The sequence below is a fragment of the Balaenoptera physalus genome, assembly GCF_965194825.1.
Source record: "Balaenoptera physalus genome assembly, chromosome: 3".
Lineage (NCBI taxonomy): Eukaryota > Metazoa > Chordata > Mammalia > Artiodactyla > Balaenopteridae > Balaenoptera > Balaenoptera physalus.
This window is the reverse complement of record NC_138890.1, coordinates 22700220-22719122: the sequence shown is the minus strand read 5'-3', so window position 1 is coordinate 22719122 and position 18903 is coordinate 22700220. Positions and strand designations below refer to the sequence as shown.

Genomic DNA, 18903 nt, shown 5'->3' with positions numbered 1-18903 from the left:
GAACCAAGCGTTCTTGATTCCAAACCGGTGTGCTCCCAAGGGGAATTTATCAAAGTACAGAAAGAATTCACAACTTCTTACTTCAGTGGATTTTAGTGGGTGTTTCTGTAACACATCATGCAATCTAGTGTTTTCTTAACATTCATGGTGAAAATTTTAGAAATCTCCACATCTTGATTGTTATAGTGAAGCAGTACAGTAATGAGACAAAGCATTTGTTCTCGAGCTAAAATCACGTCTCCTTCACTTATATTTGGCCAGGTTAACTTCTTTGCATTTCTTTTCGCCGTCTGAAAAATGGCATTAAAAATGCTTTCAAATTATTTTTGAAAGTTAAAGACAGATAGCTAATGTAGCATTAGTAGTGCTGTGCCTTCACACATTCCTTAATGGAGTCAAAAGACATATGTTGTCTGACAGTCACAACAAATCTTACAAATTAAAGTATCTCTTCAATGTGGCCTGATATCCCAGTTGGCCCTTGGGCTAACATCCTAAGATGCACTAGTGATCTTGAGGACATTTCCTGCAAAGGTCCTGGACTGATACTGTTCTTTGTTTCCAGGACTCTTAGAACCAAGCTGCATGGAAATATGACTGGGGATTTGAGAAGATATTTTGTTTTTTAAACACAAGTTTAAATAAACTTAAGTAATGGAAATAAAAGAAAGTTCTTTTTTTTTTTTTTATCTCAAGATGGTACAGGAGAGGCTTCAAATGCACCACTTCCTGGTAATGTAGAAATAATTTCTGAGAACATTAATCTCAACACAGCAATTTAAACCAACACACGTGTGCATTCATTATAAAAACAAATATCAGCTGCAAGACGTATTATTCAATGTAGGATCAGACAACTAGTCCTTAATACCTTACCTGTCTAGTAGAAATCACTACAATGCAACTTATTTTTACTGTGTATAATGTCACTCTAATTTATCTAGAAAGGATTAAATTGTGTTCAGCATTTTCTTTTTAAGAAGCATGAACTCGTTAAATTTAAAAGTTTTTTAGTTAAAATGTTTATAACATAGAATCCTAAAATAGTTTTCTCCTGATAGTCTGCCTTCCTCTATATGTACAAGCAGTCATATGTGATGATCTGACTGGACCTGTTTAGAAAGAAAAGGCAACTCTGCCCAAGAAGCTACTTTGCATGAACCTGAGATGAGGTGGAAGAAGGAAAATCACTGGACTGACTGAAGCAGAGTGATGATTAGGGATCAATGAAAATAGAACAGTAAACTGAGGGCCATGAATCCTGGCACAGCAAACAGGAGTAAAGGAAAGTTTTCAGGAAAACAGTTATGTGGGATGCATATGCAGTCAACTAACCTTTGACCATGGTGCCCAAAACACAAAATGGGGAAAGGACAGTCTATTCAATAACTGGTGTTAGGAAAATTGATACCCACATGCGAAACAATACCATAGACAAAACTTAACTTGAAATGGATTAAGGACTTAAATGTAAGACCTGAAACCATAAAACTTCTAGAAGAAAACATAGGTGGTAAGCTATTTGACATAGGTCTTCGACATATCTTTCTGGATTTGACACCAAAAGCACAGGCAATAAAAGCAAAAATTAACAAGTAGAACTACATCAAACTAAAAAGTTTCTGCACAGCAAAGGAAACAACCAACAAAAGGAAAAGGCAACCTATAGAATGTGAGAAAACATTTGCAAACTACCTATCAGATAAGGGATTAATATCCAAAGCATGCAAAGAACTCATATGCCTCAATAGCAAAATAAAAAAAAAAAAAGTCCAATTAAAACGTGGGCAGAGGACCTGAATAGACAGTTCCCCAAAGAAGACATACAAATGACCAACGGATATATGAAAAGGTGCTCAACATCACTAATCATCAGGGAAATGCAAATCAAAACCACAATGAGATATGACCTCACTACCTATTATAATGTTTATTATGAAAAAAGACAAGAGATAACAAATCTTGGTGAGGATATGAATAAAGGGAACCCTTGTACACTGTTGGTGAGAATGCGAATTGGTGCAGTCACTATGGAAAACAGTATGGCGGTTACTCAAAACGTTAAACATAGAACTACCGAATGATCCAGCAATCCCACTTCTGGATACATATCCAAAGGAAATGAAATCAGTATCCCAAAGAGATATCTGCATTCCCATGTTCATTGCAGCATTATTGACAATAGCCAAGATAAGGAAACCTGTGTCCATCAATGAACGAAGAAAGAATTTGTGGTATATATATTCAATGGAATATTATTTAGCTATAAAAAAGGAAATCCTGTCATTTGTGACAACATGAATGAACTCGGAGGGCATTATGTTAAATGGAAAAAGTCAGACTGAGAAAGACAAATGCTACATGGTATCACTTACATGTGCAATCTTAAAAAAAAAAAAAAAAAATTGAACTAATAGAAACAGAATAGAAGGGTCCTTGCCAGGGTCTGGGAGATGGGGGAAACAGGAAAACGTTGGTCAAACGTACAAACTTTCAGTTTTAAGAAGAATATGAATAAGTTCTGAGGATCCAATGTACAACATGGTTACGGTAGTTAATAATACTGTCTTGTATACTTGAAATTTGCTGAAATAGACTTTAAGCATTCTCACCACCAAAAAACAAAAAAAACAAAAAAACACAAGGGTATGGGGGTAGAGGGGAACTATGTGAGGTGATGAAAATGTTAATTAACTTCATCAGGACAAGTATTTCCCAATGTCTAGGTGTATCAAATCAGTTTGTACACTTTAAATATATACAATTTTATTTGTCAATTATACCTCAAGAAAGCTGGGAAAACAAGAACTAAATAAATATTTAGTAAATGAAAAAAAGTTATGAGGTAGGTGTTTAGGAAATATTAATTCGGAAACACTGTACAGACAGGACTAGAGCAGACAGGTACTGCAAACAAGGAAGTAATCTCTCTCTTCTTCTATGGCAATAAACTAAGAGTACCCATGCCTGACAGCAATTCATCAGCAATCTCCCAAAATTCAGATTCCCAAGAGAAAGAACAAACGAATAGGAGAGAAGAGATGCTACGTATATCCTCAGCCCATAGCTTTATCTGTTTTCAGGCTACAAACCAGTTTCTTACAGTCCCCTGGGAATAGGAACATGAACCTGCAGGAGGATAATGGCTGCTTTAACATCTCTCTCTAAGCTCATCAACGATGTGCTAATAGTTCATACATTTAAGCCAGACACTCGTAACTCATTTTCAGTGGTGCAATTGTCTAATAAATTGTTGGAAACTTTGAAAAATCTTCAGTGTTCCATAAAAATGAAGCCTTTTCACAATCATTGAAACCAGTAATGCAAAACAAATGTATTTCCTTGATAAATTTAGTTTTAAGTTAAGCTTTAATTTATATGCTAAATTTTTTAATTTAGTTAAAGTTTTGGCAGAGACATGTTTATTTTAATTGTTGGCCTTCAAAACTCTAGCTTAGGAATAAGCATCTGCTTCTTTTCAATTTTCCGCATAAACTGGATAAATTTCTTCAAGTTGCAAATGAGGGGTGAACATACACTGTATTGCTTCTGGAAAGGTTACAAAATTGCAGCACTTTTTGTGAATCCTTTATGAGAGATCTTACAGCATTACCCTTAAATCTTAACTAGGGTTCTTATATGTACTTACATTTAAGCTGTTTTCAAAGAACATAATACATTAGCATCTAGACCTTGTGCCCAAATAGCCCTCTTTGGAGCACTTGTCGAATACTCTAATACATTTTGAACTCCTCTCACTGCTTTATAGAGATTCACAAAACACATGGATCCTTTCTCTAAGATGAAAAACCTCCCAGAGGAAAAGCACAAACACAGCCTCAGCCCACCTATATTGGAGACCCTGTAACCAATCTGACAAACATACAGTGCGTATTTCTCCAGCTATAGCCTTTGGAAGAAATCAATAAAACTTTCAGAAAATTAAAGTGAGAGCTCTTGAAACACTGTAGGAGGTAACATTCATCCTTTGCAAATACCTTAAGAAAACTGACTTCTGAGAGAATCCAATCCCTATTATAAAATAGTCTTCCTTCACCAGTAATGGCAACACTGGTAAAGGCACTGCTAAGCATGTTTGCACTCATCTGAACCAAGCAGGCATAGAACCTAGGTAACAACGCCCACTGGCTATTAATATGATTGAAGCTATCTGTGAATTGGGACTCAGTTGATATTAAGATGTAAAACCCCTGAAACTCTACAAGAGCATTTTCTTCTGGGGTGTTTTATTTCGTCGGTTTCTTTTTCAGTCTACCTTTTAAGGTATTACCCAATCGCCATGTTATGTATGGTGTCTAGCCATGGTACTGATGTTCATGATTCCATGAAATGGCATCTTTGCTTTACAAAGTATCAGGGTTATAACAGAGAGAGTGGTGAAGGACTAAGAAACATACTTTAATAGAGCCAGTTAACTTGCTGGACACTAACATCCAGTCAGGAGCCTCAAGTAACATCTCTGCCCAAAAGTTTCAATTGCTAAAGAGCAAGGGAATAATACCAAGGCCCAATCACAGAGTAGCAAACACCAGGGGCCTGGGAAAATCCCAAGAGAATAGCTTCAATGGCAGTGATTCTCAAATGTTCAAGGTACACAAGAATCACCTGGTGAATGTGTAAAAGCAGTTTCTGAGGCCGATCCTCTGAGATTTTAATTCAGCAGGTCAGGCGAGGTCCATGAATTTATAGTTCTAACACGGCTGGCGGAACCAGAGCTGCTGCTCTGAGGAACCCACTTTGAGAACCACTGCCCCACCACTATTAAATCAGAGTCGGCAGTCTTCTAAAAGGCAAGGTGATTTGCATGTTCATTAAAGTTTGAGAATCACTGCTTTAGGAAATGAGGCAACAGGTTTGTTTGGTTTTTTCCTTCTTCCTGTGATATCAGGATAGGGAGATGGTGAAAAGAGATGTTTTCAAAAGAAAGTAAGTGCTTAAATCACACTCTTTGTCATGAAACAAACCTATCTGGCCACCTTGCTCACCTACCCCAATGAAGCATCACTCACTCCTTCCTTTATCCACCTCTCCATCCTCACTGTACCTTACCTAGGGCTCACGAGGAGACAGAGGTCCCATATGAACTTCAGATCTGCATGTTATAGATTTCCCGGGAAAATCTAGAATTCATATAATTGTTTTTCTAGTCAATAAAAATTACACTGGCATTAAACAAAGAATCAAGTTTGAATTACATACGTTTAGAAAACTTTTCATGTAAATAACTTCACAAGAAATTCACAGAAAAGTACTTTTTTAGACTGATTGGCAACAGGGCCACGACAAGAGCAAGAAATGTCAACAGAGTGGCCTCCTGTGGTCACCCATGTCTCAGAGATGGAGGAAGGAAAGATAGCCTCTTGACTGATTTGCACTGTATGTAATTTTACATTACATGTAATTACGTGGACTAAACCAAGTGTAACACAGAAGACTAAACATGTTATCATTCCATGTGATGAGCCTCTACAAAGAGGAAAAAACAGAAGAAAAAAACACTTTTTTTTCTACTTTAATTTTGTACCTATATGAGATGATGAATGGTCACTAAACTTACTGTGATAATCATTTCATGATGTATGTAAGTCAAAGCACTACGCTATATACCTTAAACTTTTACAGTGCTGTATGTCAATTATATCTCAGTAAAACCGGAAGGAAAAAAAAAAAGTGGAAGATGTGAATATATCAAGCCTTGGCAATGGGAAGGGCCTAAGTCCACGTGACTAATCACACCTCCTTCTTGCTGATTCATGCTATTGTAGATTCAGCAGCTCCAGCAGCAAAACAGCTTATCTGTTAATAAGCTACAGAAAGAAGAGCCCCAAGTCCCATCACGCACTGCACAAATGTGATCTGAACTGGCAAACATCTCCCAATCCACCACAATAACCCCTTGCCTCGCTTACCTGAAACTTTCACACATACCGCATCTCCCCAATTATTTCCATAATCAGTGAGCCTATTGCTGATCTAAAACCTGACACATACATGAGTAGATTCCAGGTCTGTTAAGTACCAGGAGCAAAGGAGGACATAGAAAAACACCGCATTTAGTCTCATTTTCCCTGAGAAATTCAGTGCACTGCAAGACAGCACTGGACTGAGAACACGGAACCAAGGTTCTAACACCAGTTTTTCTACCAGATACCTTGAAGCAAGTCACTTGGCCTCTTTCATCTCATTTCTTTTGAAATTAGACTACATTATCATTCAGATACTTCCATATCTAGGAGTCTGTGATTACGCTGAGTATCCATGCTATTAGAAAGTCAAAGAAACAGCTACTCAGAAGCACATGGAAAATAACCATCTTGGATGAGACTTCAGAGCTTCAGTGGCACTAGCTCCACACAAGGCATCCTCATCCCAGGTCAGAACTCGGTACTGCAGGCTGCCCAGAAACTGGGGCATATAATAAGGTTTATTCATATGAGCATCCTTCCTAACTTATTCAACCAGAAGTCTTTCATGAATACCACCCAGATGCTGAAATTAGGATCGCCATCCTTAGGTATCAGGGATTAAAGTATGATCCAAAGAGTTCAAGTTGCCTCCAAAATGTCTACAAATGCATGGAAGTTGAAGGCCTCACTCTCCTCGTTCCCGCCACATCCTGCAAATCCTTTTCTTAGAAGGAAATCAGAAACTCCCTTTCTTGAAGACAGATGAGTAATTCATGGACAACCATCTATGAGACTGCCTGCATGGGGCCTCCTTGTTTGAAGACTACAGAGATTTTAAATTAAAAGAACCATCTATGTCAACTCTGCCTAGATGATGTGTTCAAAGGGAAGACTCAAAGCAGCAAACTAGAGGGAACTTTTCGTTTACTTATTTCTAAAAAGCCAAATAAACCCTCTAGGAATGGTTATCTGTCATTTCCTTTCTCAGCACCCACTGTTCCTTCTTCTGGCTGCAGTCACAATTTTTATTTGCAAACCATGACTACCGCCCTCAGTGGACCCATGTCTTCTGTCCCAGGGTTCCTTTTCCTCTAAGAATTTTATGATCTGCATGAATCACTTTGCATAGATAACTAAAATTGATCATTAAAATCTGAAATTAAAAAAAAAAAAAAAGAGCATGCAACACCCTGTTCTTATTTTGCTTCAAGGATACTCCTACTGAGCTCATGGAGCTGAAAGCTGCAAAAACTTGAAGGATCCTCCTCTCAGGTTGAAAGACTAGGACATGAAGTACCCAAGTATGCCACACAGAGTTCAAGAAAAGGAATACAGCCAGATCTTCCATCTAAGTATCAGGAAGAAATCGGAGGTAGGGAAAAGAATTGGGGTAGCTCAGCAGTAGCCTTTTTCTTAACGTCAGAACCCTGATTTTTATTCCGAAACAAGACTATAAAACAACATTTCCCAGACATTCTCGCATGGAGGTGTAATCATGTGACTGTGTCTGGGCCAATGACCTGCAAGAACAAGTGTTATGCTGGCTTCCAAAAGGCTCTGGCAAAAGTCCAACTTAATGAAATGAAAATGTCTGATTAGACCTTGACTTGTCCTGACAACTCTGGTCACAGGGAAAGCAGTCTTATTGACTCATCATGCCATTTCGCTCAACTATTAATGCAAGGAGTATCATGAGGAAGAAAGAACTGCTTGCAAATGTACAAAATAAGCAACAAATACCCCTGTCAACAGTATTAAATTATTTCTCAATCACACACTACAGGTTATATCACAGTAGTTACAATGATGGAGGCCACTGGGTCCTCACCAACAAAAAGACTGGTTCTTCCACTTTTAGGACAGATATTTAGAGCAGGGGTCCCCAACTCCCCAGGAACCTGGCCGCACAGCAAGAGGTGAGTGGCGGGGAGCGAGCGAAGCTTCATCTGCCGCTTCCCATCACTCACATTACCACCTGAACCATACCCCCAACCCCCCATCCGTGGAAAAACTGTCTTCCACGAAACTGGTCCCTGGTGCCAAAAAGGTTAGGGACCGCTGATCTAGAGGACTACAGGGCACTCAGCGTTTATCAGGAGTCTGTGCTTTCATAGAATCTACTCTTCAGTAAGTCTACAAATCTTTTATCCATGGCCCTAAAAGCCAAAATCAGGGTTGTACTTTATTATCATCAAGGTGTTTAGGAATTTCTGGTGAAAATAAAAGTTTACACTCATATTAAAAGTGAATAAATGTTTCTGAATCTACCTTTCATCTTTGGTTAATACGTTTCTTGCTAAACAAGCCTAATTCATAAAGGAAAAGACAGGTTACCTCATAACACTTTCTTTTCCACTAAAGCAGTAAAGACCCACACTAACACTGCATTTTTTTACTTCCAAATTCTATACATCAGGCTTCTCACAGAAACTTTCACTTCAGCCAGTGGAATACCTTGCAGGAGGCAGGCACTCAAGAAATATTTGTTAAGGTGACTTGAACATAGTAACACATTAGGTGAACATTATAGGAAGTTAGCCTAAGGGCTCTTCACTGAGAAGAAAACAGCTTTTTACCATGTTCTTTATTGCCAAGTGAAAGGATATACATATATAGCCTTGTTCGCTCAAAATGTACCCTCTCCACATCACTGACATCCTGTAAATGGCCATAAATCACAACTGGTCCTTGTCATGAGAAAAACTGTGTGTCAACTTGAGTGTGTCTGCCTTAAAAGACAGGTGCAAGGGTAAAATCAAACATATTTAAGTGCTTGGGAAAGAAACACTGCTCTACAGAAGCAAGGGACTATTAGGGGCAGGAATTGTAAACATATACACCTTTTATAGCAATAGACTCCAGACAGGAAATCAGGATGAGACTGGTCTATCCTGGCATTCATTTCATAGAGTTTAGTTTTGTCTGATGAATATTTAAACCCAAAGCACTGCAGTGGTAGTGCCAATATATGTCATATTTTCAGTTGCATCTCCTTTCTGGACTAGGAGCGCCCCTAACTACTCATAAGCCTTAAAATCCTAATTATCAGGTAGACCAGCGGCAGACTGGAGTGACACGAAATTAAGGTTGACTTTTAAGAAAATAGGCACATGTCTTGTCCTGCTCTATTAGATACACTTTGGCATTTTGCAGAGCCCAAATGAATTACAGAAGAGACGCAGGTACTGTTAATACATCACATGCCTTCTAAAAATTCTGGAAGACGTGGGGAGTCCCACATCATTTCTTTGGGACTAGAGACGTTGCCAAGGACTAAAATTGATGATGCATAGAAGGAGAACCCTCCAAAACTAACTCCTCTGCTTTGCTGACCCAAAGGAAGCCAAAGGAAAGAGACTCTCTCACTCCAAGTAACTCCCTAAACTAACAATGTTTAGAAAAAACAAGTATTTTCAAGATGGTTCAGAGTTGGAGGATAGCAGGCAGAGAGTAGAAACTGACTTGGATTTGATTATGGGGTCACGAGAAAGGATCAGAAATGTTCATTTTTAGTTGTTATTACTGAAGTTTTTATGAAATCCCAAGACATTCACTAGAACTTTACTAATTAAGACACGTAACCCACACACAACTAGACTACAAGTACTTATAATACATGTTTTTGGTTTTTGTTTTTTGAGAAAGAAATCTCAACTACCAAAGGTTCACCAGCTGCAGGACTTCAAAGGCAGTAATAGGAGCAATGGTCTCCAATGACTCAATTTGGAAAGAAAAATCTCTCACACAACCCACCCATTAGACAAGATGACATATACATCTACTTCAGGACACCTTACGTTTTGGATGAATAGCCTTGAATTTACTTCACAGCCAATAGCTTGCCAGAGAAAACTTCGAGTTGGATCCTATTACTTAATACACTAAATCCACAGCTCAAAGTCCATCTCACTGGATAACTGAATGTAACTAGCGATGGGAATTAAAACTGAGGATGCCAGCAGCCCTGATTTCACTGTTATTATTTGTACTGTGTGAAATGATTTTCATATTGGCAAGTATGGGATCTCTGAAACTGTGCACTCTTCCTATCTACCATGGTACATACGATTATTTGCCCATGCACGCTCTGAGGGGCAATGTGGTACAATGAAAGGAGCCCTGAGCTTGAGTCAAAACCAGTTCTAGTGCCAGCTCTGCCACTATCTGGCTGAAGACCTTGGACCACACTTTAGGTCCAAGTTTACTCATTAATTTATTTAATAACCATGATTTGATCACAGACCTAAAAGAACACAACATTGCTCAGCTGTAAAAGGGGGGAAACTAGACCTAGTTTATAGAACTGGTGTGAGATTTAAATGAGATAATGGGTGTACTTTGCATCCAAGACACATTGGTGCTAGTCTTCTTCTACCACAACTATCAGGCACTGTGTTCAGTCTAAAACACCACTGCAGGGAGCACACTGGAAGCCCTCATCACGTTTGTCATCACTGGGTAAAGCCTCTTGCCTCTTAGTCAGTAAAATCCATGAAGGCCAGGATTTTCTTCTTTCTAATACACAGACACATCCTCTGAACCTGCATGTGCCTCAGCACCTAGTAAGCACTTAATAAATAATTGTTGAATGAATAAATTCTCTTTTATTCCTTAAAATAACTCTGGATCAACTAATATTTTGACCATTTTACAGTGAGGAGGCTGAATAATGAGAGAAACTGTCTATCAAATCAGGTGATAAGTCCCTTCCAATTCCACAATGCTATCTATAGTTTTTATATTTTCCAATAGTTCATCATTATATCATTCTTCCTAAATAATTGCTACTTACTCACATTTATTGGTTATTGCTTAAATAATAGCAAGAGTCTCAAACTATAAAATCTACTCCTATCTTTAAGGAAAATAAAATATTTGAACTATAAAAAAAATCATTTGTTTCTAAGAAAACTCTATTCTCACATCTACACACAAACTATCTAATGAGGTTATTCTTAAGAAACTCTTCCAAGTAATTTTCCCAACCTGAACTTCCATATCCTTTTCCCCAAATAAGAAGCGAAATAAACAGTCAAGAGTGATATTAAAAACATGGGGGCAATCCTGTCCCTAAAACATTTCTTCACCAAAATTTGGATTCTTTCACTTTAAGAGCAGCAAGATCATCTTTTTTATTATCTTTCAGAAGATAACTGTAGCTTCCCTAGTCTGGGGCCCTAAATGAGAAAGACCTGGGTTAGATGCAGCCAATGTCACAGGGTCTCGTGGCTCTGAATCAGTATTTTCACACACTCCCAATCATAAATGCCCCAGAGACCTCCTATCCCCAAAACGGACACTGCTGTATCTCAAGTTCAGGTTTACAGAATGATGGCCTCCTCCAAGGCCTTCCTTAGAAAACGTATTCCCAAATTTGCCATCTCACCTCACGCTTCCTTCTCCAAAAGCAGCCTACTCTTTACCACTTATAAGTCTTCTCCTCTAGAGGGCTGAATGTATATTGGGGCACTCAGCAGATATTACACTCTACTCCATCAAAAGGATCTCATACATTTGTTTTAATTTAGTAATTAACATTCCTCTAGACTCGCAGAAGTGCTGAGGGCAAAGTCATAACGCTTTTAATGGCAAAATCAAAATGTAAGCCCAGGTCAGACTTCACATCTAATGCTGTTGCTGGCAGACCCAGTGATTTTGAGACCGAGCAAGATGATTTTATCATTAAGGCATCACCACTGCTGTGCAGGGAATTTCTCTTTCATTACACCTCAGCTCCCTCCCACCTCAAAACGCTGCGTAGAGTTCTAACGTACTCTGAAACCACAGCAACTTATGACAGAGCAGCCATCATGATGACCTGTAAGTCATCAAGATACATATCAACCACTGGCTATGTTATTAATACTTGAAGTATCAAATTTGCTAAGGAAGCAAAAAGGAGCTTCATTCTTCCTCAAGGGGAATCAGAAACCAGTATGTTCAAGAGAGGATTTCCATAGGAAAACCGCCCCTGCCTCAGACAGCACCTACCATCAACATGTTTATGGACAAACACAGTATCAGAAAAACATGCTGTGAGTCTTAGAAACAGCATATGCCTCATTTCATACGGGCTGCTACGGTGCTAGGCATTGTTTTTTGGTTTTGGGGTTTTTTTTTACTGCATTTCAGAGAAATAACCGTAAAATGAAGGCCTATAACCAGCATATAACACAATAAACAACAGCATCAACTTCTGCACCCTTTTTGTGAATGGTTTCCCTATGCTTTAATTGAAAATGTAAGTTTTAATATGCTTTGTGTTTTCTCTCAAAATAGTTTGGGACCAATTCTATTCTAAGACTTCTGTATTTACCATCTCCATCCAAGGTCCAAAGATTACAGAATTTACAAATGAAGGACACCCCCTACACACACACACACACACACACACAAGTCAGTAACAGAGGAGCTATGACAACAAAATTCCTGAATGACAGAAAGAAACACAGAGGACAGTGGCTTGAAACAGCAATGGTGGTCACCACAAGCTTTGTCCTAGAGTTCAGCTCAGGTCTTTCTGAAAGCCTGGACCAAAAATTCACAAAAACAAGAAGCAGTAACACAGTTCACATAACTTTCCTGAGCTTAAATATATAATAGATCTGGGTAACTGTCCAACCTAGGTTGTATCTTCAGGGAATCTCAAACTCTCATAAAAAACCAAGGTTTCTGGCTCAAGAAAAGGCTTAAAGTTAGAGATGAGCATTGTTAAATCACTGGTTCCTATTCACATTTCAACCCTTGAAATAACGTTTCACTACTTGTCTCAGTCACCAGCGACTCTAGTCTGTCTTGAGAAAGCTCACACGCCTCCCTGGACTCAGCCATCTCCTTCTCACCGACAGGTCAGGTCCAATACAACCAAAGCTTAATTCACTTTAAAAGATATGTGAACTATTATTCAAGGACAGTAGCTGTCTGTTTACAGAAGCTTCATCCACATCAAGGCAGCTGAGTTTGTGAGCTTGATTTTTGTATTCTTCTTTCATTCTGTCAAAATTCAAGCTTACAGATATTTCTACTTTCAGTCTATTCTTTAATAAATGTCCCGCTCAGTGTAAGACAGGACTCAGAGTTTCAATGACATAACTGTATATTTTCCCAAGAAAATTGTTTATGTACCTTTCCATAAATGTTTTAACTTTTTCACCTAGAATATAAAATCCTTGAAGAAAATGTCTGTCTTCTATAGTTTAGCAAGATACATGCTCAACACAATTTCCAAATCACCTTTAGTACCAATTTTAACCATGAAGAACACTGAAAATTCTACTGTAAATTATCAAATATATGGAAGCAAATATATAAATGAAATGCTTCTGTCATTTAGTACAAAGAAGAGAGATACAAATATAGGATAATTTCTCAAATGAGTTTCAACTACTTAATGTGCTACTTTAAAGCATATTCACAAACAACAGAAATAATCAATCTGAAGAACTGGATTCATCTCTATACACAAGGGACATTTTTATACAGTTTCTCGAAGAATTAGCCACACAAGCACAATAGGTACCATAAAGATTAAAAGAAAGTAACTGCATTAAAAATACTTCAGTTTATTAAAAGGAACGGTTCCTATTTTATATGTATACACATCTATTTTTATAGAAAAGAACACATCTATTTTTATTCTAATTTCCATGACTCACTCCCCACCCATTCACCGATGAGATAGATAACAGTTGATCCTATTTTTCACCTTTTAATTTATTCTACCTGGAGAAATAAAAGTCATCATTGTCCTATGTTATTTTCCCTCCCCTTTGGACATTTATCCACTAAATAAACATCTACTACCCACTGCTGTTAAGCAGTGTGCTGGGTCCTGGGGCTCCATCCCAGTCTCCTCCGCTGGTTTCCCCTATTTGCCCCAATTTCTAAGCGCTGAAGTGTCCCAGGACTCAGCCCTGTCTCATCCTCAAGTCAGTCTACACATGCTCACTCGGTGGTCTCAGCTAGTCTCCTGGTCTAATTAGCATCTATCCTATGCTGACCACCCCCATATTTATATATACTGCAGACCTCTTTCCTGGGCTCCAGTTTCACATATGGACTCACCAACTCATCCTCTGCCAATAGATGTTTTACAGATCTCGAACGTTTAACAGGCCCAACTAACTCCAGATCTTCTCCACCAAACCTCCTTTCAAAGGATGAAGTTGATGACAACTTCGTCCTTCTAGTTAGTTAGGCTGAAATCCTTGAAATCATCCTGACACCTCTTTCTGTCATACCCCACATCCAAGCTATCAACAAACCTCTCTTGGAAGGCTGGCCAAGGAGACACTTTGACGTAAGCTTCTGCCCAATCCTGACGCCTCTGCCTCCCTCCCACTATGTTGTTCCCAAGGCCACATGCGTACAAGTATTCTACACACTAAACCCTGTCTGAGTCTACTTCCCAAATGATCCAAATGCTTCAAGTCTTCACTACAAACATCCATTACAATATTGTGCATACAACAGCTTATCCCTACTAGAAATAAAACAAAGGATGATTTTAGCTGATCTATGTGTAGAATCATATAGTTATAGATTCAGAGATTAAGGATATTTCTTGTCTTCTTTACAAGGACACTGAATGCCTCATGCTGCCTTACTACTCTTTTTGTTTATCCTCCATGCAGCAATGAAAGGCTTTAAATAAATCTTATCCATTCAAGTCCAACTGGTATTTTTTCTTTCTCTTCCCTGAGGAGCATCTTTTTTCTATACTACCACTTCTCTATTACTTCAGTTATTCACTGCATTTAGTTGTTTATCTTATTTTTTTCAGAAATATTCCTTCATAACAAGGAGGTGCTAAAAACCTCATTTCACAAGTAGGTATGAAAAAGAAATATCTTGAACACCTTTCCTAAAAAGAAATCTAAAGGTAGGTAATTTAGTACATAAGCCTTTAGGAAAGCATTAGAAGAAAGTAAGGCAAAGTCAAATATTAACAATTTACTGAACATAAATTCTCATTACACAAAAAAGTATCTCTCCTTGTAACTTCAAAATATTAATAGGGCAACACAGCAAAATATCAAGTGTCAGATGCAGCTAGACTACAAGATGTTATGTTTTTATTTTAGAAGTATGATTTTTATTATTGCTGAAACGAGAATTTTAGAAAAAAAACTACCATCAGTTTCTTAACATGTAATTTATTTGTAAAAGTCAACCAAAACAATCTGAATTCAATCATCAGCTCAGGAAGCAGATTCCATGACATTTTTTCCCCCTAAATGCTAAATGACACAGGCAGCGATAAAATATGCAGAGAAAGAACCATGTCACAGAAGATGTGACAATTTTGATAAATGATGATAAACTGTGATGTAGAACAGCCGTTTGTTAAGCTGCTGTTTTCAAAAACATGTATTTTAATGATGATTTTTGCCAAATATCATTTGAGAGAGATATTCTGTAATAAAACCATTGACAAACAAAATTGGTACCTTATTATAAATTAGAACAGAAATGTATTTAAGTTTTCAGCAAACTTGTAATTTTGCTTTAAATGAGAATGCATTTTAGATCCAGTCAGTTCCTTACAATGTTAAACACAGTCATCATCTGACCCAGAAATCCCACTCCGAGGTATAAAACAGAAATTAAAACATACTTTCACACAAACCCTTGTACATGAATGTTCATACAGGCAACATTATTCATAAAAGACAAGAAGTGCAAACAACCCAAATGTCCATCAAGTGACATATAATATCAATAGAACAGAATACTATTCAGCAATAAGAAGGAATAAAGTACTGATACATGCTACAATACGGATGAACCTTGAAAATATTATATTAAGGAAGCCAGTCACAAGAGGCTACATATCACTATGTTTATATGAAATATAAATTCTATTTATATGAAATGCCCAGAATAGGCAAATCCATAGAAATAAGATGTAGATAAGTGGTTGCCTAGGGTTGAGAGTGTAGAGGGAATGGAGAATAATTGCTAATGGATATAGGGTTGCTTTCTGGGGTAATGAAATGTTCTAGAATTGTGCACGGTGATGGCTGCACAACTCTCTGGCTATACACAACCTCTGAATTGTACACTTTAAGTGGGTGAACTGTATGTGAACTACATCTCCAAAAAGCTATTTAAAATGCCAGTTAAAAAGGCCAGTCATGGGCTTTCCTGGTGGCGCAGTGGTATAGAATCCACTTGCCAATGCAGGGGACACGGGTTCGAGCCCTGGTCCAGGAAGATCTCACATGCTGCGGAGCAACTAAGCCCACGAGCCACAACTACTGAGCCCAAGTGCCGCAACTACTGAAGCCCGCGCGCCTAGAGCCCACGCACCGCAATGAAGAGTAGTCCCCGCTCGCCGCAACTAGAGAAAGCCCACACACAGCAACAAAGACCCAACGCAGCCAAAGATAAATAAATAAATAAATTTACTTTTTAACAAAAGGGCCGGTCATGTTGTAGCTGTTTATAACTTGTATAGACTTTTCAAAGTCTAAATCCCTAATTATCAAAATATGTTTCTTACTGTCCACAAACCTCACTTCATTTCCTTACATAAAACCATCTGCCTATTCCACTATAAATACTACACGTAGTGAAAGAAAGTGCTTCTAAAATTAAATCATGTTTTCAAAACAGATTTCTCCTTAATATATTTAATTTTAATGATTCGCATGTGAATTATCCACACTTTCCATTAACTATGGTTAAATTTTCAATCTCAGATAAGTATCCCCCAATACAAAAGCACAGTAACAGGCCATTCCTCTCCCAACACAAGCTGTGTGGACTAAATTTTTAACGTATTAGCTTGAATTTTAAAAAGCAAAATTAAGGAGGCAGATCTGTAAGAAAAGCAAACACATGAAGTCTCAGAATTTTAGAATGGAAAATATTTTCAAGATTGATCCTCTTCAGGACTACCGAAACTTTAATATCTAAGAACTAACCCCAGGAATTTTGTGATATTCTCATATCACCTTACTTTTTAAATTTTTATTGGAGTATAGTTGATTTACAGTGCTGTGTTACTTTCTGCTATACATACCTTACTATTTTGCCTTATTATTTATATTGACATTAAGTTGATTCCTTTCCTTTCTTTTCTTTTTAACTTAGCAATGTATGACACAACATCAGTGAACTTACGGGTTTGGTAAGCTATCTGTCCTAGTCTAACAAACATTACAATAAATAAAAGTTTAAATGGTGATGTGTCTATCACTTAAAAACATCTTGCACATGATCAGTACTACATCTGCCACACTATGGGAAACACTGATCTAGTTTTATCTTCTAATTTTATGGGTGAGAAAGTTGAACTTCCTGGTGACTCTCAAAAGTCTGTGCACATCAGAACCTCCTGGAGGGTTTGTGTTAAAATAGAGAGTGCTGGGCTCTTCCCCAAGAGCGTAGGTCTGGGGTAAGGTCTGAGAATTTACGTTTCTAACAAATATCTAAGTGGTACTAATGCTGCTGGCCCAGGGACCGCCCTTCAAAAACCACTGACCAAAACCTACTAACCCCAAATTAGTCAGACCAGAATTTAAACTAGAACCCAATCTTCTCTTAGATGCTCTTATAATTATATGCTCTATCAAACATGTTTAATGTTGCTGAATTTTATTCACCTTTCACTTAATTTTACTCTTTTCAATAAAGGTGATTATTAAATGCTAAAGATCAGGTTTATACATTTTTAAGACTTCAGAGTTGTTATAAAATAGTGATTAATAAAAATTTAAGGAAAAGAACATTACAATCACCTTTGAGGACCCTGAATCCCTTTTCTTGGTCACATACCCTCCATTAGTCCTTTGAGATAAACATTATCTTCAAGTTTGTGTCTTATCATTCACTTGCTTTTCTTGTTAATTTTCTCATAGCCATATCTCTAAATAATATATTGTTTAGGTTGTACGTTCTGAGCTTTATACTATATCTTTTTATGCTATTTGCTTTTTTATTCAATATGATGTTTTTGAGATGTAGCCCTCGGTTTTTATCAGTAATTCATTGCTTTCATGGCGGGACACTATTTCATCTACAAGAAAACAGCACTAAAATTGTTGACGTTTGTTTTCATTTTGAAAAAATCAGAGGTAAAAAAGAAGTTGCAAAAATAGTACAGAGAAGTCCTATGTATGCTTCATCCAGTTTCCTCCAATGGTTACATCTTACCTAACTATATTACAGTATCAAAACCAGCAAACTGGTTTTGGGATAATGCTTGTGTATAGTTTCATGCCATTTTATTATATATGCAACTCTCAATTTTTAAGTTCTTTTTTTTTTTTCTCGCGGGCCGCCCAGGCCGCGAGACCAAGGGCAGCGGGGGCCGGGCCGGCGCGCCGCCCCCGCCCCGCCTCAGGCCGCCCGCGCTTGGGCCGCCGCCCGGCGACGCGAGGCCAGTCCCACCCCGCCCCCACCCCCACCCCCACCGCCGGCCCGGGGGTCGCTCACCTTCCGCGTTGCCCCAGACCACCATGCCCGGGCACAGCCGCCTCCTCCGGCCTCGCCGGCCCCGCCGCCGCCACACGGTGCCCTCGCCTGGGGCGGGGAGAAGGGCCGGGAAAGGAGTCGCACCGCCGCGCCGCGGTCCACGCTCGCCCCACGCTCGCAGCGGCCACCCTGAGCGCGCCCAATGGCTGCTCTGTCCCTCCCCCTCCGACGGGCGCGCGCGCCGCGGCTCCGCCCCGCCCCACCCCCTGCGGCGGCCGGCGCGCTCCCAGGCTCCTCCCCGCCCTTCCCCACCCGCGGCGGTTCCGGCCCCGGCTCGCACTCCGCCCCGCGCTGCGCGAGTGCCCGCCTCGCGCCTGGCCTCGGGCGACCCTGAACCACCGGCGCGGCGCCCCTCCCAGGCCCGCCCGCGGAGGTCAGCCCCTCCGCTGCACGTGACCGTCTCGCTCGCGGGGGCGGAGAGGAGCGCGGCGCCGGCCCACCTTCCGCATCCCGAGACCCGCGCGCCTCCCGCTGGGGTTGATGCGCTGTTCTCCTC

At 39.2% G+C, this 18903-nt stretch overlaps 1 protein-coding gene across 5 annotated transcripts in view; it reads right to left on the bottom strand.

Moving 5' to 3' along the window:
* The window catches only part of LOC309658225 (uncharacterized protein), a 45545-nt gene extending 27008 nt beyond the window's left edge, over positions 1-18537 (bottom strand). For 4 of the 5 annotated variants that reach the window (XR_014262061.1, XR_014262062.1, XR_014262063.1 and 1 more), the window contains exon 1: positions 18369-18511. Coding sequence is in view for 1 of the 5 variants with exons in the window: in XM_082456631.1 (XP_082312757.1) it covers positions 18369-18393 (25 nt within the window). In the remaining 4 variants the exon portion in view is untranslated. Of the gene's footprint in view, positions 1-18368 lie in introns of all 5 variants that reach the window. The other variant, XM_082456631.1, reaches the window with a different exon arrangement.
* Between the last annotated feature and the right edge of the window lie 366 nt (positions 18538-18903).